The sequence below is a fragment of the Salmo trutta genome, chromosome 6 (assembly GCF_901001165.1).
Source record: "Salmo trutta chromosome 6, fSalTru1.1, whole genome shotgun sequence".
Lineage (NCBI taxonomy): Eukaryota > Metazoa > Chordata > Actinopteri > Salmoniformes > Salmonidae > Salmo > Salmo trutta.
Genome location: NC_042962.1, coordinates 21096599 through 21122036, shown reverse-complemented (window position 1 = coordinate 21122036; position 25438 = coordinate 21096599). Strand labels below are relative to the sequence as shown.

At 42.1% G+C, this 25438-nt stretch overlaps 1 protein-coding gene and 1 long non-coding RNA gene across 3 annotated transcripts in view; both read right to left on the bottom strand.

The window, feature by feature from the left end:
- Positions 1-3944: 3944 nt before the first annotated feature.
- Positions 3945-4913, bottom strand: LOC115195204 (uncharacterized). Its single transcript, XR_003878611.1, has 2 exons — positions 4579-4913; positions 3945-4431 (listed from the first exon to the last, which is right to left on the bottom strand). It is a non-coding gene; the product is annotated as an uncharacterized LOC115195204 (long non-coding RNA).
- Positions 4914-6990: 2077 nt separating this feature from the next.
- LOC115195639 (TGF-beta receptor type-1) overlaps positions 6991-25438 on the bottom strand; it is a 62114-nt gene continuing 43666 nt past the window's right edge. The window contains exons 6-9 of one of the 2 annotated variants that reach the window (XM_029755716.1): positions 21984-22140; positions 19627-19751; positions 19158-19276; positions 6991-13562 (exon numbers count right to left, since the gene is read on the bottom strand). In XM_029755716.1, coding sequence (XP_029611576.1) covers positions 13437-13562; positions 19158-19276; positions 19627-19751; positions 21984-22140 — 527 coding nt within the window. In that variant the 3' untranslated portion in view covers positions 6991-13436. Of the gene's footprint in view, positions 13563-19157; positions 19289-19626; positions 19752-21983; positions 22141-25438 lie in introns of both variants that reach the window. The other variant, XM_029755715.1, reaches the window with a different exon arrangement.

Here is a 25438-nt window from a genome sequence, read left to right as displayed (position 1 = left end):
CTTTTCTTATTTCTTATTGTTGTTGCATTGTCGACAGGGAACCTGCAAGTAAGCATTTCGTTGGACGTTGGATACCATGCTTATACCGTACGTATGACTAATAATATAATAAAAATACAATTGTAATAATAATAAAACGTGAAACTTGAAAATACCCCTTGACCTACTGTATAACCACACGGCTATAACCAGGCCACTAACACATCTCTATTGCTCACTGATGGTGTATCACTGCATCACAAGCATTGGGGTCTCCATAGACCAGGGGGGAGAGTGCCCCCTACTGGCCTTCCAACACCCCTTCCAGCAGCATCTTGGTCTTCCATCTAAGGATCAACCAGACACAATGCCACTTACTGTGCCTTCAGAAAGTATTCATACCCCTTGACTTATTCCACATGTTGTTGGGTTACAGCCTGAATTCCAAATGGTCTAAATAAATTTTTTTCCTCAACACACACTACCCCATAATGACAAAGTGTAAACATGTTTTTAGACATTTTTGCAAAATTAATTGAAAATGAAATAGAGAAATATCTAATTTACATAAGTATTCACACCCCTGAGTCAAAACATGTTAGAATCACCTTTGGCAGCGATTACAGCTGTGGGTCTTTCTGGGTAAGTCTCGAAGATCTTTGCACACCTGGAATGTACAGTATTTGCACATTATAATTTTTTACAATTCTCCAAGCTCTGTCGAGTTGGTTGTCGATCATTGTTTTCAAGTCTTGCCATACATTTTCAAGCCGATTTAAGTCAAAACTGTAATTAGGCCACTCAGGAACATTCAATGTCGTCAAGGTAAGCAACTCCAGTGTATAGTTGGCCTAATGTTTTAGGTTATTGTCCTGCTGAAAGATTAATTTGTCTCCCAATTTCTGTTGGAAAGTAGACTGAACCAGGTTTTCCACTAGGATTTTGCCCGTGCTTAGCTCTATTCCGTTTCTTTTTATCCTAAAAAAACTCCCTAGTCCTTGCCAATGACAAGCATACCCATAACATGATGCAGCCACCAGCATGCTTGAAAATATGAAGAGTGGTACTCAGTGATGTGTTGTGTTGGATTTGGCCCAAATATAATGCTTTGCATTCAGGATATAAAGTTAATTTCTTTGCCACATTTTTTGTTTTGTTTTACTCTAGTGCCTTGTTGCAAATAGGATGCATGTTTTAGAATATGTTTATTCTGTACTGGCATCCATTTCACTGTCAATTAGGTTAGTATTGGGGAGTAACTACAATGTTGTAGTTGGCCTCATGGTGAAATCCCTGAGCGGTTTCCTTCTTCTCCGGCAACTGAGTTAGGAAGGACACCTGTATCTTTGTAGTGACTGGGTGTATTGATACACCATCTGAAGTGTAATTAATGATTTCCCGATGCTCAGTGGGATATTCAATGTGTCTTTTTTTATTTTAACCCATCTAACAATAGGTACGCTTCTTTGAGAGGAATTGGAAAACCTCCCTGGTCTTTGTGGTTGAATCTGTGTTTAAAATTCTCTGGGAGATTGAGGGACCTTACAGATAACTGCATATGTGGGGCATAGAGATGAGGTAGTCATTCAAAAATCATGTTTAACACTATTATTGCACACATGCAACTTATGTGACTTGTTAAGCAATGTTTTACTCCTGAACTTATTTAGGCTTGCTATAAAAGGGGTTGAATACGTATTGAGTGAAGACATTTCAGCTTTTCATTTTGTATTAATTTGTAAACATTCTTAAAACATAATTCCACTTTGATATTATGGGGTATTGTGTGTAGGCCAGTGACAAAAAAATCTAACTTTTATACATTTTAAATTCAGGCTGTAACACAACACAATGTGTAAAAAGTCAAGGGGTGTGAATCCTTTCTGAAGTCACTGTAGATTAAGAGGCAATGCAGCATTGGGATGGTACGGCTGCTGCACGACTCCCGCCACCGCCTGTCCCTGTCAACAGCCTCATAGGGTCCTCTGTCCGTTTGTAGAGGAGTCAGTGACGCTGAGCACCACCATGCATCACTCATCTGGCACCAGAGCGTCAGAGGGAGCTTGCAGAGCACACTAGTTCTGATAGAGATTTCCCGCCTGACAACACCTGCACCACCACCACGTCCAGGTGGTGAGAGATGGGGGAGATTATCTCTGTGTTAACATGGCGATGCAGCGCTCTGTGAAGAAATGTAGGAAATATACTAGGGCAGCCAGGAGGAAGGGAAAACAGACAGATTGAACAGCTAAACGCTAAACACGTGCACACAGGTATTAATCAGAGAGGGGAGGGAATATAGGTCACACAAAGACAAAAGCCCGCATCTGCTCCAGGGTCACTGTTGTATAAAGATTACTTTTGCATACCTATTGTAGCCTCATGATGTTTGCTGAAGCAAATGCCTGATGGTTTTTACTAATGTAGTGTATTAGGCTTTTCAAGCTGTGATTAGTGTAATGGCCACGGTGCAACATAGTGTCTGACACCTCCTTGTGAGGTTCAGCAGTGAGGTTGTTTGACCACTACAGAGGATGTGCATGTCTTTAGCTGATTGGTTGGTACCAGTGTGTTCTGCTTGGATTTAATTGGTTAGTATTACATAATTGCAAGCAAGCACGCACACATACACACACCACGCGCACACGTCTTGTTTTGGTTAGACGTCCCCCAACGTGTACATGCGCCTTTTTCAGGATGATCTGAGGAGCCATTAAAATAACACTGCACTAAGGTTTTTACAAATAATTTGTGATAAAACCACTTGAAAAGTAATCTCAATTAATCTATTTTTCAGTGGAAAAATAATAATATGAAGTTTCCTCTGAGGTAAACCCGGGAATTTATCTACTGTGGATCTCACTTTAATTAGTGAACTATCAAAGCCTGGCAATGGAGGAACAGTAACAACAGGGAGTTGTGCTATTATCATAACAGACTTTAGCACGTTTAATTCCTCATCCCATCCCGAGCGTGTGCAAATGGGTGTTAATTCCTAGGGCGGCTTGCTAAAATGGGCACATGTTTCCGGGAGGTTAAATTGATTATCCTTAATTACCCTCAAATGCCTAACAACATTTGATGTGGATTAGAGAGTAAATCTATGATTGGAACACCAGGGGGGGGGGGGGGGGGGGGGGGGGGGCAGGCATTCTCTCTAGGCCACAGCAAATTGACAGTCTCTGTCTTAATGCTCCTACAATGCCTACCCAACCTCCCTGTCTATTTGAGGCTCAAGCAGTGCTGATCTTACAGATCTGAATAGGCTGTATGGATGAAAGCAAACTTGGTTGAATCTCCAATCCCACCTTCACATTGTCTTTATTTCTCTCACCGGTTTCGTGCTTTCTCAACAGGCAGTGATCAAGTCAATCGTGAATGGAAGGAATTACTGGGGGGACTAGTAAATGCCAGGTTATATTCATGGAGATCTATCTTTTGTGCACATATTATTTAATCAATGGGAAATGAGCCACATTTATGGTTGACTTAATGTTAAATATTCATCAACTGTAGAAAACTGTTGGCTACCTTGGGTCCTGAAATAATTACTTGCATTGATGACAAGACTTGCCTCAGGTCCAATAGATTTTGTATGAAACTTGTATCATCACCAAAATGTTACAAATGTAATATATACTACTTTATTTTGTGGATAGGATGCCAGACAATATTTGATATTTTATTTATTTAACCTTTACTAGGCAAGTCAGTTAAGAACAAATTCTTATTTACAATGGTGGCCTAATGGGGAACAGTGGGTTAAACTTGCCTTGTTCAAAACATCAGATTTGTACCTTGTCAGCTCAGGGATTCGATCCAGCAACCTCCAGCAACGCTACCTGCTGCCCCAAGATGAGTCTATATAACTGCCAATATCAATTTACTTTCAAAACATCTCGATCCTCAATCTTATATTAGACTGTCGTTCTACCGTCTATCTTGCTGATTGACATTTGTGCCCCTCTGATCGAAACATTTTAATTTGTTTTCCATCTTCAGTCTGCATAGGAGTTGACACTGATATACTTTGTACAATTAATATGCTATTTGGTAAGTATGGTCGATTAGGCAGCGAAACGTTCCAATATGTACTAAATTTCACAATGACAACATGTAGAAGGTAATTAAAATTCACATTACTACCCCCCTCAGATGTTTATACCCTGGGTTATGCATGATTCGTTTGTAGGCCCCCTAGACGCAACTTCTTCTGTTAAAATGGCAATTTTCATATCCTGTTTGAAAACATTTTGTCAGCTGGGGCTTGTGGATAAGATACGTGTAAAGGAGCACATCACAGCGGAATGCAGAAGATGGGGAACAAAGAAAGAAACTCGTCAACCCCGTCGCACACAGCAGTGGCTCAGAAGCTGGTTTGGTGGGCAACAGCGCCCTCCTCTGGTGGATTTATTGATGGTGAGACGTGACACCTGCTTGCGTTCTCTTCACCTTCATAAAACACAGCATTGGTCTTTTTATTTAACGTGTAGATTAAATGCACATTTACATATCTGTAAAAATCAGTGTGAGTCAAACTTTGGATTTTACATACTGATACTGTAAGCTTAAAAACACAAGATTCACAAAACCAGTTACCTGTATAAAATATTCCTGGATACGGTCCATTCTGCTTGACTATTAAATGATGCATCAGTTCTGTTACCTGCACTCAAAGACACAACATCTACATGCTGCCCGACTCTTGACTTGCTGTTCTGCTTCTTGTCAGCATGTTCTTCCCTTCTCCACCAGCTCCTGCATTTATACTGCTAAAAAGGGGAGAACAGAGAAAATAATTCACTCTGGATACTGTCTGACAATGTTTTATACCATGCAGCGAAGTGTGACTGTTTTGAGACATTAGAATGGGTTCTGTGAGTGTGTGGTTTTGTGTACGGAGAATCAGCCAATCACTGCAATTCCATTATACATGAAGTATCGTGTACATACGCTGACTATACCCAACATTAGGAACACCATCCTAATATTGAGTTGCACCCCACCACTCCCCCTTTTGCCATCAGAACAGCCTCAATGTCAAGGTATGGACTCCACAAGGTGGTGAAAGCATTCCACAGGGATGCTGGCCCATGTTGATTCCAATGCTTCCCACAGTTGTGTCAACTTGGCTGGATGTCCTTTGGGTGGTGGACCATTGTTGATAGACGGGAACCTGTTGAGCGTGAAAAAAAAAAAAAAACAGCAGCGTTGCAGTTCTTGACACAAACCAGTGAGCCTGGCATCTACGACCATACCTCATTCAAAAGGCACTTAAAATATTGTTGTCTTGACCATTCACCCTCTGAATGGCACACAAACACAATCCATGTCTCAAATTGTCTGAAGGCATAGAAATCATTCTTTAACCCGTCTCTTCCCCTTCATCTACACTGATTGAAGTAACATCAATAAGGGATCATAACAGACTGACCAGGTGAAAGCTATGGAAAGAGCATGTGGTCTTAATGTTTTGTGCACTCAGTGTATGTATTATGTGTGGTGTGACATGCGCTGCTAATGAGTCATTTTGTAGGAGTTATTTCCCATTGCCACCATGCAGCTAGCAGGAGATTGGTTCACGTCAGGCAGCTTTTGAGTGTCAATAGAGGCAGGCAGTATTGGCCGGAATCTACTAGCCAAGCCTATTAAACATTCAATGGGTGCATCTCAGTCTCAAGCTTCATCTTCTCCTCAACCTGCATTGAGCTGTAAAACACTGCAAGGTGAAAGCAATATGGTAGAGAATGCCTACACAAGCTACAGTATTTGCCATCACCAATCCAGTTCATCTACATCCATGTAAATGAAGAAACCTAATTTACACTATCGAGACACAGCCCATGGCTTTAGAATTATTTTTTACTGTGTGGCTGTTGTTGATGTTGTTGTTGTTATGGTTCTATTATTCAAGCCTTTACCCATTCTGTATTGACAAGTCTTCAGCTTGGTCTGAACTCCAGCACCACAGTGAAACGTCTGCATAGCGGCGAGACCGTGGTGCGGGGGTGTAGGCAGCATAGTTTGTGATTCACCCCATCGATTTCCTCATTTTGCTATTGATCCTTTTGCTCCGAGAGGCCTTGGGAGCTCCCCAGCGTCTCCACACATAAAACAAAGAGGATATAGCGGTGCGCACATCATTAGCTATTGTAAAACACCAGGGATTATGGTGAAGGAAATTCAGACTACATAGCTTTCCTACAATGAGAATGAGGCCCTAGTGGAGAGTTGCACGACGGCTGCTTCTAGGAACTGTACTGCACCTCGCACACAGGTACAATGGGTATTATGCAACGAAAGAACATTATGCAAAAGGTTTTAGATGCAGTATGTCAATATACTGCATCATAGTAACATCATTCTATAATGTTCAAACCATGGTGTAAATAATGTAATTTACGCTAGAATTTGCAACAGCATAAAGACACTAAATCCTTTATTCACATTGCAGGGGATCGACGTTCACACTTCTTTTACCCATGAATGCTCAGCGCTGAAATGAACAGCATCTTTCCCCTTGAGAAAAATGTCTCTCTACACTACTCTGTACTTAATGTGCGCCGAGAGAGAGAGGGGGCAGATAGAAAGAACAAATAAGAGGATCTGAACTATCCACCCCATTAAACTAGGATGCGGCAGCCAACTGAGCATTGGAGGGGGGGGAAGACAGCCCATTTCCATCGTCAGTTTGTGTTTGGCCCCTTTGGTTTCTAGTGGGCTTGCCGAGAGTAGGTGCCCATAATTGTCAGTGTCACAAAAATCAATGAGGGGCAAATAGATAGGCTTATACACTAACTGAGCACTGCTTGCCTAGACATCTTTAAAACACTTCACTATCAATGTTGCCTCAAATTAGATATTGGGGCCAGGAGAGCCAACGGTAGAGAGATCGATAGCAAAGGATTCAATTCTAATGTTGGCCCAATAAAAACCTTCAAACTATTGAAACGTCTATATCTAATTAAGATAAAGATACATCTCAGTATGTACACACATATTGTTGCTCAATTGGTAATGATCGTTTTTATTTTACATTTGACAATCTAAGTGGGAGACTAGACAGATGACTTCCATACACAAGTACAGAGAAGACTGACAGCAATTACTTATTCCTCTGTCAGAACAAATTATTTCTGATGGTGCCTCAAATAGACCGACACTGCAGAGCAGAACAGTACAGAAAGTACCAGTAATTTAGTTCAAAATTACATGGTGGACACTAATTGTGTTGAATTATTTGAAGTACCCGAAAGTATTCATTGATAGGACATCACCAAGTAAATAACATCTGATTAATACCAGTGGTATACTACAAAGCCGGATCAATGAGTTAGCCAGGTAACTTTGATAAACAAATAGAAATAACTATTGATTTTATGGTTCATTAAGAAATCTAAACTTAGATGTGTTTTTGGTTTTTGAGTCAATTAGACCATGCCCATTTCAAAATTATCAACAAAAAAAAGTTTGAATAAAAATAAAAACATTTCTGAATATTGATCCTGCTTTGTAGTATACCCCTCACATGCAGCAATACACTAAAACAATGTTTTAAAAGGTAGATAACAATACGCTGGCCCAGACAGCATTTTTTGTACTTTCTACATGTTCACCAGTGAGGCCATAGGCTACAAGCAGAGCTGTTCCTGGAGAGCTACCGTCCTATATTTTCTCACTCTGAACCATAATCTAGCACACCTGACGCTAATAATTAGCTGGTCGATAAGATTATTCAGGTTAGTTACAACTGGGGTTGGAGCTAAAAACCTACAACAGGCTAGCTCTCTGGGAACAGGGTTGGAGATCCCTGGGCTACGGGTTAGCCTTCAGCCAAAACCAAGAGAGTGTCTATTCCATTCTGTTTGATAGGAAGGTCTAATCATGCACTGGCACACCAGAACCCCCCAGCAGAAATGAAATACATGGTTCATTCCTTACACCGCCTGTGAATGTGAATCCAACACCAAACAAAACCATGGTCTTACAGAAACGTATTTTATTCACACCACTTTGTACTCCAACTATGTTAGAACTTAACATAAGCTATCCTATGTTGATCGTTCATTCTTCGGTGCACACTATTAAAAAAAAGTCAATACATATGCATTAGAAATAATCAGAAGGGGGCACAGGCGATTCTGAAATCGGTCACTCCTTGCAGCCTCCTTTTTGACCACTTAAAAAGAACAAGACATTTTTAACACAGCTCAGAGGGGCTTGGAAAAGACTACGGTTTTGACGTTGGTAAAGCATTTACATTTGGGACAGAACAGAGGTCAAATAGTGATAATGGCAAATAGAGGAATATACTGCTTGGGAACACCACAAAACACAATACCATTGACAAAGAAAGTACCATTGACAAAATGTGTATTCTTCATAGAAACAAAAAAAATCCAAACTAGGCGTAAACAAATCGTATATATACACATTGAGGTAAAAACACATTGGTCTTCAGAGGAGGTATTTTCTTTAGATTTGAATGACCTAATATCCTGTTAATTACACTTCATATTTTTTTCCCAGCTTTTTGTTTATTTATAAATCAAGTGATGCATACATTGGAACACAACAACATGCAGCTCGTCATTCTAGGTGGAAAAATGATAGAAGAAAGAATAGTCTAACTTAGGCACCAAATAAAACACGATAAAGCTTTCTTTTACACAACGGTCTCACTACAGCAGCCACATAGAACACACGTGGAGAGCACCACTATTGGCTTTTTATTTAGCAAGCAGGACCCTTTTGTGACCCAAACCATTGCTTTCTTTCCCGTGGGCATTAATTGGCAGTCTAAAAATGTCTCCAGAATGATGATGCCTGTGCTTTCTGACACTACTGAGCCACAGTACTGCAAAGAAAGGTCCAGATAGTAGCATAGATAGAGACCAGTAAAACTGTGCCCAAACAGGACAGGAGTGAAAAATGGAAAGCCAAGGGAACACGTTGACCAAAACATTTGCATAACCATAAGAGGAACCCATGTGTTGTGGTTTTGCATGCCAACTGGGCATATGCATGACCTTTGAAGAAATTATGCAAATTGTGCTCCGGTTTGCGGCATATCTCAGGAAAGGTAGAGCCATTTGAGTTTATACATTCACATCCATTTAATAAAAAAACATTTTTTGGGGGGGGGGGGGGTCATCATTTGCATATCTCCCTGGCCTCAAATAGATCACACAAAAAATCAAATAATTAAAAACTAATTAAATCAAATAAAAATTGCAACAATTAGTGTTGCTCCTTGCTTGGAACAACAGTACTGCGTTTCTGTCTGAGCAGACTGCATATCCAGCGGTGCCCTCTACACCATTCGTCTGCCAGTGATAAAATTACCAGATCATGTGGGTTTGGGTCACAAAAGGGCACATACAGCAAACACCGACCCTTTCAACCCTCATAACTGGTGCAACAAAGATGGCCGCTGGCGGTCTGCTGCATGGGACATCCTGGCTTGTGTCTCCTTTCTGCGTTTGGGTGGAAATAGATGAGCAGAAAGGAGGCACAGAAAAGTTTGGGGGGATATTGAAAAGGACAATGGTAGCACCTCAAGAGACCCCTAGGCAAACTAAATGCGCTTCGAGACCTAAAACCCCACTTTTCCACTCTAGACCACCCCGAAAGCAGCGACTGTCGCCCTACTTTTATGATAAAACCAGAGGTGCAAAGGTATGGTTGTTGTCGTTGTTTCTGTTAACTCGTAAGCTGGTATGGCCAGGAAAAATGTCCTGCGTATCACTGAGAGAGAGGAATACCTGGATATGTCATGCTTTTATTTTTTTTACAGTTAATGTAAGAATAAGTCACCTTTGATTTTGGAAACGAAAAGAAAGGCTGCTGGTGATTTTAAGACAGAAATGCGTCCGGACACAGAATGAACGTTGGCCCAGGGTAGACAACGGAGGCATAGATAGCGAAGTAGTCAGCTGAACTGCTGCTGTTTGAGTGTTGTTGTTGTTGTTGTTATGTCCCAGAGAATGGAGTTGACCTTGCCACAAACACAAGCTCTAAGATCTAGCATTATGTACACACACAGGGACCAAATTCAGCATGATGACGTTTCTGCTCTTTTTTTCTTTCATTTGTTCAACATGTGTCATAGCAGCGATATCTGTTACTCTCTTAATATTAGGGATAGCTTTCACTTCCTTTTTGTTCAAAGTATTTTTGCTGACCAACTGTGCAGGACAGAGCTTCCAGCCAGATATACAAGATGTAGGATCTTAAAATTTGACCAGTTCGCTACAGCAGGAAAATAATCATGCAGCAACAGGAAATGTAAGTTATTACGTGGATTATAATTAATGGACATTTTTGTAGGGGTTGGTAAATTTTTTGTAAGTGAAAATGGCAAACGTCAGAAGTCTTTTTAAACCACAAATACACAAGTTTAAAATGTCCTGCTGATTTACAGGAATGTTTTCCTGCAACGGGGTGATCAAATTAAGATCCTACATCAATAGTTGTATATATATATATTCCATTTCCCACCCTCTGTCCATTCATTTCCACTAACTTCATTCTTCCAAATGAACATTTTCACTATGTAGCAGGGATCACTAAGACCACTATATGGCACAGCATACAATCAATCTCCAAGGTTCAACACAATGTAAAGAACTTCATTTCCTGAAGCACACCTAATCAGAAATAATAAGAAAATGCTTAAAGGGCTACTTCAGCATTTCTCTACAGAATGAAGATTGACCTGATGCATCAGACAGACATACATAAACAGACAGAGACAGAGAGAGAGATCCCAGCACTCACCCTTGGGGAACACCAATGGTGAATCATGTAGAGACAAAAACATCATGGCACAGATCTAATAAGAGGCATGTGGGATATGTTATGTACATCCAATCGGGGCTCTCAGAGCATCTCTGACCTCATCTTGGTTTCTGAACAGAGGCAGGCATTTTGTAGCAGCACAGTGTCCCATAGATAAATACAATGCATCCAAACAGCAGACTGTTGTAGAGAAATCCAAAGGAATAATAAAAGAACAAAGAGAACCTTATTGCCACACAGGTTCACGTGCAGTTAGGTCAGAAGAAGTGCACTTATTGCCAAACACATATCTTTTGGGGTTCTGTTTATTTTTTGTGACGATTGACAACACAGTATTTCATTAAAAAAGAAGATTCTATTTTTTTCACACATGCTCCAATATGAGGTTGCTTAGTATGCTGAAATAGAGCAATAAGCTGCAGTGACATCAAGACTGTGGAAACTGAACATACCAAAACGAGCACAATCCAAATTGGTATAAATACGCAGCTTGCAGGTTTAGGTGTGTGGCAATAGGGTACCTTACAATACAAACAAAAACATACAATTGTTAAAGATGCACTACGCAGAAACCGCTCTGCCACTCCCTGGTTGCTAAAATTTTAATAGTTCGCCTAATTTCTGTTTGTGTGACAAAACAAGCAAGTATAGTTTAGAGAATCATTGTACCTAAACCACTGTGAAATTTCCCATAACCGAAAATAGTGTATTTTCGGCTGTTTGAAGCTGGTGCACAAAACCAAAAGTAAAGCAAAAACTAAACTTAAAAACAGGAAGCACAGAAATAACGCACATCGAACAGATCTACCGATTCTTAGACTTGCTTTCAAATGACGGGTCGCCCAAAAAGTTACATATTGCAGCTTTAAATCTGGTGCTATATTTACTTTTTTTTTCTTTATATAGAATATTGACCCTACTTTCTAATAGTTATTATTCATCTTACTTTTCACAAAAGCAATCCTGCCTCTCTCCTTTGGTCCCTTAAGATTTGCTAAACTGAAATGTGAAGCAGTTTACATGTTACAGATCATTTTTATCCGTAAATGTACATTCTTGTGGTAGTAGAAAAAGTTGCACAAAAAAAACAGAAAACCTATGGCTTAGTAAATATCCATTTGCTATATTTAAATGAATGTACCTCACCTTGTTTTTCTTTAAAGAGACATTTAAAACAATAAATGTGTGCCGTCACACACTCTGAAACATCCCCAAAAAAACTCTAATCCAATAATGCATGTTTATAGGGCAACTTCAGTAATGCTTGCGCTGTTTTTTCTTTCTCCTTAAAGCCACTTTGGAGGTGACCTGTGTAGTCCTGTGGGTACTAGCCCCACTATCAGTCTGGTATTCAGTTTCTATAGTCTAGAGAGCTCTCCCATACAGGAGAGAGAGAGAGAGCGCGAGAGAGAGAGAGCACGCGAGAGAGAGAGCGAGCGAGAGAGGAAAAAGACATCCCTTGTTGCTGTTTTGATGAGGGGGACTGGCAGAGGGGGGTAGAGGGGGGGTGGGTAGATGGCACCAGAGAGGCGGTGTTGTGGCTGCCCCTGGCAGTGTGGCAAGGCCACATGTGTCCTTTCATGTGCATTGGAGGAGGAACACTCCCTGCTGCTCACACAGCTCTGGGAGGGCTTCTGTCAAGACTCCATGTGATCTTACACACCCACCCACACCAACACCCTCACACAGTAACTGACATGAGAGGGGAAGAAGGGGGGTAGGTTTAAAGCAGTGGCACTTTCAGGTTATCACCTGGCTCGGAAGGCATGATGGCGACTGTCGAGCTGTTGTCGTAGTAGTAGCAGAGCAGAGTATATAAAATAGATACATTTTATCTATATTGCATATGCCATAGCATGTTGGCCAAGACTGAATGAGCTCATGTCCAGTTTGTTTGCAAACAAAAACCAATAAGTTAAACTGACCTGTAGACCCCCTGTACCGTGATACGTAGGGAGAAGTGAAAGAAATACTAAAACAAGATGCAACATTTTCTGGAGAGACGAGTCCAACAGCACACCAGCATCTCTCCATGGAAAAACACAAATAATAACTCAATTAATATGCTCGTTTTTAAGTACCAGACGGTAAAAAAATAAACAAACTATAGTTCGTTCAGTCATTTTCTAGGGCGGTTCTCGTCGAGTCCAAGTTACCTCGCCCAGTGACAGAACATTTGTTGTTGGAATGGAGGCATTGTCACCTGAATGTTATGACCAGCAGTCATGCAACCTTAGGGTTTTTCTTATGGGTTGTTGATGTTTCCTTTCCTCTGGTTTCCGCTGAACAGCATTGAGAGATGGGTCTATGGCAGGGTGGGACTACGTCGGTCTGTAATCACCCTGATAGGTAATTCACGAGCACTGGAGGAAGTGATCCAACCAATCTTGACAGGGGGGTGGGGTTTGCACTGGCAAACATCCCTCCACCAGATCCATCCTTCACCTCCGTGAGACAGAAAATAGATCCACGCGCCGGTTGGCGGGGCGACGAGGAAACGATGACAGCGTTTAGGGAGGGGTCGGGGGATATCAGAGTAAAACTTCACCGTGCCGCCTCTCCTTACAAACCAAGAGGAGGAGCAGCGGGGTGAGAACTAATGGTGGTAATAATAAAATAATACGATTATGAATAATAGAATAAGAGAAAGGGTGTCTCTACATCTTGATGCCCTCTGATTGGCTGAGCTGGGAAAGGGTCTTCTTGATGCGTAGCGCAGTGAGGCGGGCGGCTCCGTTAGCATACCAGCACTCCCTCATGATCTTAGCCATTACCCGCAGAGCCTGGAGGAAAGAGAGAAAGGTTGACTTGATGAAAAAAAAAACATCACTAAAGCAAAGTGTTACAACAGAGGTGTGTATGAGTATTTTTTATCATGACTATGATATTAGTAAACAGTGGTTTTGTATTCCCAGCAGAACAGAGAGAGGCAATATACCAGTGTGCATCACACACACGGAGAGTTCTTTCTCCCCCCCCTCACCCCGATCAAATGCGGAGGGGCAAGGGCCCTGATACACAAAACACTTTGTTTAAGGAGAAACATAAGAAATAGCGCAAGAACATTTCCAAGAACCTTTGAGGAATAGCAACTTTGCTTAACTATAGACTTATGAAGAAAGTACAGGGGGGGGGGGGGCAGTTAAGACAAAATGTCTTAAGAAGGTTGTGTGAACCTGGGCCCCTGGGCTCTTAACCACTTACTGATGTTATCGTTTCCACTGTTAGACTCCTAAGAGGCTTGGCTGTGGCCATTGGGTGTACAAGGTGACCCAATACCTACTTCAACAATAGCCCTGTTTTGCTCTCCTAAATTGAAAACCCTGGACCGATCTGATGCTCATTCCTCAAAAACTTGGGAATGAGCATGAGGATAGTCCGGGACTGTGGTAATGGTTCAAGATTGTGGCACCGAGCATAGTAGGTGTACCCGAAGTAGAGGTCGACCGATTAATCGGAACGGCCCATTAATTAGGGCCGATTTCAAGTTTTCATAACTATTGGTAATCGGTATTTTTGGACACCTTTATTTAACTAGGCAAGTCAGTTAAGAACACGTTCTTATTTTCAATGACGGCCTAGGAACGGTGGGTTAACTGCCTTGTTCAGGGGCAAAATGACAGATTTTTACCTTGTCAGCTCGGTGATTCGTTTTTGCAACCTTCCGGGTTACTAGTCCAACGCGCTAACCACCTGCCTTACATTGCACTCCACGAGGAGCCTGCATGGCAGGCTGACTACCTGTTACGCGAGAGCAGCAAGAAGCCAAGGTAAGTTGCTAACTAGCATTAAACTTATCTTATAAAAAACAATCAATCAATCTTAACAATCACTAGTTAAACTAGTAATATCATCAACCGTGTGTAGTTATCTAGCGTGTCCTGCGTTGCATATAATCAATGCGGTGCCTGTTAATTTATCATCGAATCACAGCCTACTTCGCCAAACGGGTGATGATTTAACAAGCACATTCGCGAAAAAAGCACTGTGCACCAATGTGTACCTAACCATAAACATCAATGCTTTTCTTTAAAATCAATACAAAAGTATATTTTTAAACCTGCATATTTAGTTAATATTGCCTCCTAACATGAATTTCTAATAACTAGGGAAATTGTGTCACTTCTCTTGCGTTCTGTGCAAGCAGTCGGGGTACATGCAGCAGTTTGGGCCGCCTGGTTCGTTGCGAACTGTGTGAAGTCCATTTATTCCTAACAAAGACCGTAATTAATTTGCCAGAATTGTACATAATTATGACATAACATTGAAGGTTGTGCAATGTAACAGCAATATTTAGACTTAGGGATGCCATCCGTTAGATAAAATACGGATTGGTTCCGTATTTCAAAGAATAAACGTTTCATTTTCAAAATGATAGTTTCTGGATTTGACCATATTAATGACCTAAGGCTCGTATTTCTGTGTTTTATGTTATAATTAAGTCTATGATTTGATAGAGCAGTCTGAGCAGTGGTAGGCAGCAGCAGGCTCGTAAGCATTCATTCAAACAGCACTTTAGTGCGTTTGCCAGCAGCTCTTTGCAATGCTTCAAGCATTGCGCTGTTTATGACTTGGAGTAGTTGTTCCCCTTGCTCTGCAAGGGCCGCGGCTTTTGTGGAGTGATGGTAACGATGCTTCGAGGGTGGCTGTTGTCGATGTGTTCCTGGTTCGAGCCCAGGTAGGGGCGAGGAGAGGGACGGAAGCTATACTGTTACACTGGCAATACTACAGTGCTTATAAGAACATCCAATAGTCAAAAGTATATGAAATACAAATGGTAGAGAGAGAAATAGTCCTATAATTCCTATAATAACCCCAACCTAAAACTTCTTACCTGGGAATATTGAAGACTCATGTTCAAAGGAACCACCAGCTTTCATATGTTCTCATGTTCTGAGCAAGGAACTTAAACGTTAGCTTTTTTACATGGCACATATTGCACTTTTACTTTCTTCTCCAACACTTTGTTTTTGCATTATTTAAACCAAATTGAACATGTTTCATTATTTAGTTGAGGCTAAATTGATTGATGTATTATATTAAGTTAAAATAAAAGTGTTCATTCAGTATTGTTGTTATTGTATCGGCTTTTTTTGGTCCTCCAATAATCGGTATCGGTGTTGAAAAATCATAAATCGGTCGACCTCTAACCCGAAGTCTTTGCGTGAAGCTAGTTAGCATTTGCTTGCAAAATTACCTGCAACTCCCTGCATACTGGATGCAGACATAAAACCACAAGTTCATCTGACTCTAGGGAAGAAGGCTTCATTGCCAAAATCCCCTTACTATCGTTTTAAGAAAGTAAGGGTATGTTTTTTGGGGAGCTGGAATGAGACGCTGAATAATTTTGTTGCCAGCCTTGTAAACAGCATCTGTTTTCTAACCATAATTTGTCTACATCACTCAGAAACCTGTCGAGGACATAATCTTGGAGATTTCCACCAGTGCTTATTAAGACAGAGTGCACTGTCTTAATAAGTAGGCACTCATTTGGATTAATGCTGACAAATACTCTTCAGGAAGCTTTCTGACAAGTAGGCCTCGCTGCCGCATCTGCTACGATCTCTCAGTACAACCCACGTCAGTGGCTATGTATATGCTCCAGTTGTGGGAGACGCCCACAATTTGAATGGCCGTGTTTAACCACAGAGATCACGTAATTCTGTGTGTGGAACTGTTCGGTTATGATTACTCATTTTGGTAATGTCCTAGCACTGTACTATCGACAACGTCAACAGTGAAACGCTTACATATTGACTTACACAATGCTCGATTTTACAAAGCATATTTGAATGACGTTAAAGTATTTAGGATCACATGATGAGACCTTGGGACGTTCAATACAGTTGGAACTCATAGAAAAATCCCCACTGATCTAAGAGTCTAGACTCTTCCCTATTCAGTTCAAAATATTTTGCTTCCCTATTCAGTAATAGTATTAGTGATAGCCTGGTTGTGGGAGAAGTCTGGCACAGTAGTAGCAGAGCAGCAGCAGCCCACCACGGTCCCTCACTCCCCCACAATCTGCTGCAGTCTGTTGACAAACATACATTACACTGAATCACATACAGCAGGGCCTTTTCAGCAGCTAGTCTCCACGCTGGCTACTGCTTTAAGAAGCATTCACAGCGCTCTCTGTTTTGTATGCCTGAATGGACTCAAGGCCAGAACACGGCCTAATCCACAATGGACTCAAGGCCAGAACACGGCCTAATCCACAATGGACTCAAGGCCAGAACACGGCCTAATCCTGACACCTAGAAATGACTAAGTGTGTATCTGACTGGAACGGTACCCTATTACCTACATAGTGGACTACTTTTGATATAGTGCACTACTTTGGACCAGGGAGCTCTGGTCCAAAGTAGTGCACTACATAGGGTGCCATATCATAGGGTGCCATATTAGACGCAGCCCAAATCTGTATCGACCAGACTTTTCATAACCAACGTGTGGTTCTGATGATACAGATGAACTGGCTAAGAGGATTCTTCTCCAGAGTGGGAAACAGGAGAGGGGTGAGTCATGTGAGAAGAACGCACAGGGGAGATGTTATCTGGAGAGTTCACAAGGCCACCTTGGGGCTGTGGGCTGGAAACCACAGGAACGCCCCAGTGACTAGCGGATAGCTAGCTAAAGAGCACAGAGGGATGTGTGTGTGTGCACACTTTACTGCACGTACGCACACACGTAGTATGCAAACCGAATCCACTCACACACAGTGTGCAAACTGACTAGACACACACACCTCCCTGAAACCATAGCTTGTGGTGAGACAGAGCGGTTTTTCAGGGTCATGCTGTCAGACACAAAACAAGGCCGGGAAGGCTCTCCACATGTCACGCTCTGTCTGACTCAGAAAACAAAGCGTCTCTCACAGAATACCAAAACTACCCTAGCAGCCCTGACTACCTGTATGAACATAAGCAGCGGTTTGGTCTGTCTGCAAAGGAAGTCCTCTGAGAAGTCATTACGAGGGTAATCTGTACCTCATCATAAACTACACCACTGTCTGTTTGGAGAGGGTGCCCCAAGGTGGTCCCCTCACTGTTCTCTGCTCTATCCTACCAGACAGACACACTCCTACTCGCAGTCCTCCTCCTCCTGGTCGTATTGTTGTTGGCAGGGTGTGGCTGACTCACCGTGGTGGTGCAACATGCCAGTCTCAACAAAAGGCATCTGTGTTTACGGCCTGACCTGGGAACGAGTGGCGGCCGCTGAGGCGCCATCTGCCCATTGGCACATTAAACCACTGCCCCCTCAGCCATAGCTAGCCTCAATTAAAACCCGGGAGAAAAGAGAATGACTTTCCTCTGGCTGTATATTTCAATTTTGGGTTGGTTTATGCTAGGCCTAGCATGTTAAAAATGGAGATTCTCCATTGAAAGCGTTTCTTAGTCCGAGATTTGGCTTAATCTATTTCTGGGAAACAAGACCTGTATGTCTTGACATGTTGTGTTAGTTGTACTGTACATGTGGCCAATTGGTACTGGCATGCTACATTGCTTAATATTTGTGTTGCCGTAGGTTGTATGTACGTATTCATCTAAATTATAAATCATTTTTTTAAAAAAGGTTTTCGGTATGGGGACAACTCAGCAAACAACTTGTTCTGGCCAAGGAAGAAATATAGACTATAGCTTAACAATATCTACACCCATTAGACTATTATTTTGGTATCAGGGACATCTATCTCTGCGGTTGATCGATCAGTGTCTTGTCACTGTGTTGTGTTGAATGGCAGGTGCAGCACAGTCACAACAGCTTGGCAGCCATAAAGACATGGCCGTAGTGGCCAAATTAGATTACAAGATTGTATTACTTTGGATTGGCTCTAATCGAATTGTTCAGTTTTACAGGCAATAGACAGGAACACCAATAAACAAAGAGGATGAAAGAAAGAGTGAAAGAATGAGCAAAAGAGGGAAAAAGAGCCTTGTAAACAGAGTGTGATGCTGTGATGGAGGGAAACCTGAGACAGAGAGGGGAGAGATGCAGCATACTTTCTTCCCCTCAGGGTGGATGGTTACTCTCTGAGGGAGGGACTGTGGTTCGACTGAGGAGAGAGGGGAAACACTAGCTTGTGAGACCAGAGTCTTACTGAGATAGATGGACACATGGGAGAGTTTCAGGTTTGTGGCTGTGATCGTTCTTGGTTTAAACGCACCATGTCACGTGGATTTTCAGTTGATGAAATTGGCTAGTTATTATGGCTGCAAAGAGAAGACACTACACATTTGTTAAGGTGAGTTGTACCTCAGAACTTGGAATGTGAACGGTTTAAAAACCAAAGCAATAAAAAGAAAAGCATTTTTAATGGTATGAAGGTCCTGTGTGTGTGTGTGTGTGTGTGTGTGTGTGTGTGTTTGTTTACGTACCTCACAGCTCTGCCAACGGTTTGGAATGTTGGGCCGTAGCTTCTGCTCACACACCACCCTCCTCATCTCCTCTACAGAGGGGTCTGACTGCACCAGGTCATGGTATGGCAGCTGGTAGTCTTCAACGATGCCTGACGCAAATCACGTCAGACGCGTTAAAATACATCACAAACCGCTGATGGTACGTACAACGCAATACAACAAACGTTTATTATCCCTCGAGGGAAAATGTGTTTGTCCTCCGCACAGTATATATCATAAACATCCCAGAGGAAGTAGCTCATGTACTTCAAAAAGGAAACGTATGTGATTTGTATATACACAGTGATAATCCAACAGAACCAGAGAATTAGTTCTTGAACTAATAAACTTGCTACGCGCCATCATATTACTCACCAACTGTTGTTATCGGGGCGCAACAGACAGTGAATTAATAACGGATTATCTACAGGGGGACCAACGCACGTACCTGCTAGAGAGCATCTACTGGCTATCTCCCAGAACACCAAGCCCATGGCGTAGATATCTGCCCTCTTAAATGACTCAAAATGCTTCATGTTTATCGAGTCGTCCAGCACCTCTGGTGCCATATACCTGGAGAGAGAGAGAGAGAGACGACAAGGTTGGTTAGACACTACAGTAGACTGACAGCGCGCACACACACACACACACGTTACGTCTTACGCAGCATTCAATTCACAAGTCTAATTCACAACCTTCCACACTGAGCAAAAATTTCTTAAATTGAATCCCTTGAGCTTCATACTGACAATAAAAACCATCAAAAGGCTTGGTGTCAATACACCTACAAACACCCCGTTCAATTGAGAGCGTTTCAGAAACGCACATGTCACAGAGCAGTTAGAAGCGAATCAATATTTGCCCAACACACTCCGAGCAATGAAAGATAAATTAAAAACAGAGGAATGATTGTAAAAGAATTCAAACAAAAAACGGATTCTATCTTCTGCTAGGCTGCCAGGCGTGTTTTCCCAACACAGCTTCTCAGAGAGATATGAAACATTATCCTCCACAGCATTTGTAGATGAACAACATTCTTGATAACCAGCAATTCTCTCTGGTTGGAAGTTTCTGGCACAGATCAACAGTTTCCCCTCCACCAGATTCTCACCTGCACCATTAGACCTCAAACCCAAAACTGACAGATCGGTGTCTAGGGTCAATATCTTTAATACTGTTGTTAGAGAAAGGAAATTTTGTTCCTTAAGGAGGGATTCCCAGCTAGAGATCAGAGCGAATGTTTTGGGAAGGGGGCTACCCTCTCCTCTGGAAAGTTGGGAGCCACAGGAAGGAAGGGTGTTAGCGCTGCGGCGCTGGGCCTAATCTCCCTTCACAGTCCACAGGCGTTCCAGAGGGTGAAGTCCCAGAGCCGTGAGCTTACTAAGCCCCACAGATTCCAGTGGGCCAGCTGAGCAGACAGACACACAGAGCCAGCCAGGACCACAACACAACCACCCGCCTGCCCCAAAGAGAAAGAAGGGTGTCTCCCGCGCTACGCCAGAACGGTAGAAAAACTCAAAAGGCGCTTGGACATTGTCTACCAGCACCAATGTGTCAGTGCACTAATTAATGCAGCTCCACCACCTAACGACAATGACTGCCCCTTTAAGGCTCTGTTGGAGGATGGTTGGTTACCCTTGGTAGCCTATAACATTTTGCAACATTGCAATTACAACCAAATACTTGTCTTTATAAAATAATTCCCTCCAAGGCTCGAAATAAAGGGCGTCCCGAAAAATAAATAAAATGTCTACAGTTCAAAACAGACCCTGGGACAGTTCTGGGATGAACCACTGCATATTATGAATATATTTTTGTAAAGCAAAGAGGCTGATAAAACAGAACAGACCGTTTAGCTTAAAATGTTGATCAAGTTTATTTCTTCATATTATAAGCTCAACAATGCGCACATGGCCGTAGACTACGCATGAACGTTCCAAAACGCAATTACTGGGAAAATGGCACGCGCCGGCAGTTTCACGTGACAGATATGAAAATATATTTTAGAAATTAAGAAAGAGGGGAGATCTAAAGATGCATCAACATGGGTTACTAATAGGACTAGGATTATGCCTTTGGCTGCTGGACAATAAAATAACGTTGATTTAAAAATGAAGCAAACATGAGAAAATGCTGGTTTCAATGGCATATTATGGGTTTATAAAATAATTCCCTCCACATTTCTATGGTTGTATTTTGGCCAGGCTACTTTGAAACAAGACATGTTTCACAAAACATCACTGTTGCTGCTGCAGTGAGGTAGAGACAGCGCATTTGTATGGGCAGCGTGTTTCCATGTAATTACTCACGCCGTGTGCTCCTCCTCTCCTTTCCTCCTTCTCTACCATCCGCCCCTCCCTCCCTCGCAGCTGCCCTCCCTCCCTACCTGCTACCGATTTCACTGCACCATCACCTATTACGGCCAGCGGTAGCTGTTGGAGCTGGGGTGATGGCTCCAGTCACTATGAATGAGGGACTCGAAAGAGGACGCCCCTGGGGACTCCAGTTACCTTTGAGTTTCACACTCTGTGGTTGGGGGCTTGGCATCATTCTGGAGCCAGAATGGACGACCAGTTTAAAAGGCACCTCCAACCTCCCATCACATCATTACAGCTCGTGGAGCCAGAATGGCCGCCAAAGGGCTCCTGTTATCTTTTGATTCCCGTTCCATCGTTGAGGGGGGAGTAGTTTGAAGTCGTCACTAACCACATCCAAGAGCCGGCATGGCAGCTCAGTCATATCACATCGCCAGCCCAAATAACAGGCATAAGTGCGCAGCGGAGCCCAAACGGGGAGTCCAGTTACCTTTTGGTTCCTACTCTGTGGTTGGGGGCGATGTCGATGGTGTCAGTGGCGGAGTCGTGGCGCACGGCCAGGCCCAGGTCAGCGATGCAGCACGTCCCACTCTTCTTCACCAGGATGTTCTTAGATTTCAGGTCCCTGTGGGCGATGGCCGGCTTCCCTGGAATTGATGGGGGGGGAGAAGAGAGAAAGGAAGAAGAGAGTGGGAGAGGAGAAGAGCGGAAGGGCGAAGAAAGAGTGGGAGAGAGAAAAAAAGAGATGAGAGAGTGGGAGAAGAGAGATGGTGGGTGAAGAGAAGAGGGTGGGAGGAGGACAGAGGGAAGAGGAGAGATGAGAGGGTGGGAGAAGAGAGGGTGGGAAGAGGAGAGAAAGAGGGAAGGAAGGAGAGCGAGAGAGAGGAGAGAGAGTGACAGAGGGGACAAAAAAAATAGAGAAATTAGATTGAGAGCTCACTGATGCAAAGGTCGGACAGTGAGGGGAGAAAAAATGAAAAGATAAAAAGCCTGCCTGTCCCCGCTGTGCCTACATGATTGTATTTGACATGGAGTGGAGAGAGTGGGGGTGCATCTCAATAGTCTTAAGTGGTCTCCTCCCCTTACTCCTTGTATCCGTACTGATCTGAAAGAACTGGACAGGTGAAAGCACATTCTTTGCATTTGCATATCCTGCATATTCAGATAAGAAAATAAAATAGACCCATAATATGGTCCTGTATATGGTACAGTTGAAGTCGGAAGATTACATACACCTAGCTTAGTGCCATTAAAACTTGTTTTTCAACCACTCCACAAATTTGTTGTTAAACTATAGTTTTGGCAAGTCGGTTAGGACATCTACTTTGTGCATGACAAGTATTTTTTCCAACAATTGCTTACAGACAGATCATTTCACTTATCATTCACTATATCACAATTCCAGTGGATCAGAAGTTTACATAGAGTTGACTGTGCCTTTAAACAACTTGGAAAATTCCAGAAAATAATGTCATGGCTTTAGAAGCTTCTGATAGGCTAATTGACATCATTTGAGTCAATTGACATCATTTGAGTCAATTGGAGGTGTACCTGTGGATGTATTTCAAGGCCTACCTTCAAACTCAGTGCCTCTGCTTGACATCATGGGGAAAATCAAAAGAAATCAGCCAAGTCCTCAGAAAATAAATTGTAGACCTCCACAAGTCTGGTTCATCCTTGGGAGCAATTTACAAATGCCTGAAGGTACCACGTTCATCTGTACAAACAATAGTATGCAAGCATAAACACCATGGGACCACGTAGCCGTCATACCACTCAGGAAGGAGACGCGTTCTGTCTCCGAGAGATGAACGTACAGCGAAAAGTGCAAATCAATCCCAGAACAACAGCAAAGGACCTTGTGAAGATGCTGGAGGAAACGGGTACAAAAGTATCTATAGCCACAGTAAAACGAGTCCTATATTGACATAACCTGAAAGGCCGCTCAGCAAGGAAGAAGCCACTGCTCCAAAACCGCCATAAAAAAAGCCAGACTACGGTTTGCAACTGCACATAGGGACAAAGATCGTACTTTTTGGAGAAAATGTCCTCTGGTCTGATGAAACAAAATAGAACTGTTTGGCCATAATTATGATTGGAGGAAAAAGGGGGAAGCTTGCAAGCCGAAGAACACCATCCCAACTGAAGCACGGGGTTGGCAGCATCATGTTGTGGGGGTGCTTTGCTGCAAGAGGGACTGGTGCACATCACAAAATAGATGGCATCATGAAGCAGGAAAATTTGGTGGATATATTGAAGCAACATCTCAAGACATCAGTCAGGAAGTGAAAGCTTGGTCACAAATGTGTCTTCCAAATGGACAATGCATAGTTCCAAAGGTGTGGCAAAATGGCTTAAGGACAACAAAGTCAAGGTATTGGAGTGGCCAACAAAGCCCTGACCTCAGTCCTATTGAAAATTTGTGACAAGAACTGAAAAAGCGTGTGTGACCAAGGATCCTACAAAACAGGACTCCGTTACACCAGCTCTGTAAGGAGGAACGGGCCAAAATTCACCCAACTTATTGTGGGAAGCTTTTGGAAGGCTACCCGAAACGTTTGACCCAAGTTAAACAATTTAAAGGCAATGCTACAAAATACTAATTGAGTGTATGTAAACTTCTTACCCACTGGGAATGTGATAAAAATAAATAAAAGCTGAAATAAATCACTGTACTATTATTCTGACATTTCACATTCTTAAAATAAAGTGGTGATCCTAACTGACCTAAGACAGGAAATGTTTACTAGGATTAAAATGTCAGGAATAGTAAAAACTGAGTTTAAATGTATTTGACTAAGGTGTATGTAAACTTCCGACTTCAACTATATATATATATATATATATATATATATATATATATATATATATATATATATATATATATATATATATATATATATATATATATATAAACCCTATCGGTAAAGTTTTAGAACACCTACTCATGCAAGGGTTTTTCCTTATTTTTACTATTTTCTACACTAAAATAATAGTGAAGACATCAAAAATATGAAACACATATGGAATCATGTAGTAACCAAAAAAAGTGTTAAATCAAAATATATTTAATATTGAGATTCTTCAAAGTAGCCACCCTTTGCCTTGACAGCTTTGCACACTTTGCATTCTCTCAACCAGCTTCATGAGGTAGTCATCTGGAATGCATTTAAATTAACAGGTGTGCCTTCTTAAAAGTACATTTGTGGAATTTCTTCGCTTTTTAATGCGTTTGAGACAAATCAGTTGTATTGTGGCACGGTAGGGTTGGTATACAGAAGATGGTATTTTACCAAATATGGCTAAGTCCATATTATGGCAAGAACAGCTCAAATAAGCAAAGGGAAACGACAGTCCGTGATTACTTTAAGACATGAAGGTCAGTCAATCTGGAAAATTAAGAACTTTGAAAGTTTCTATAAGTGCAGTCGCAAAAACCATCAAGTGCTATGATGAAACTGGCTCTCATGAGGACCGCCACAGAGGATAAGTTCATCAGAGTTACATTGCAGCCCAAATAAATCTTTCACAGGGTTCAAGTAACAGACACATCTCAACATCAACTGTTCAGAGGAGACTGCATGAAATCAGGCCTTCATGGTCAAATTGCTGCAAAGAAACCACTACTAAAGGACACCAATAATAAGAAGAGACTTGCTTGGGCAAAGAAACACTACAAATAGACATTAGACCGGTGGAAATGTGTCCTTTGGTCTGGAGTCCAAAATGGAGATATTTTGTTCCAACCACCGTGTCTTTGTGAGACGCCGTATGGGTGAACGGATGATCTGCGCACGTGTATTTCCCACCGTAAAGGATTGGGGAGCAGGTGTTATGGTGCTTTGCTGGTGACACTGTCAGTAATTTATTTAGAATTCAAGGCACACTTAACCAGCATGGCTACCACAACATTCTGCAGCGATACGCCATCCCATCTGGTTTGGG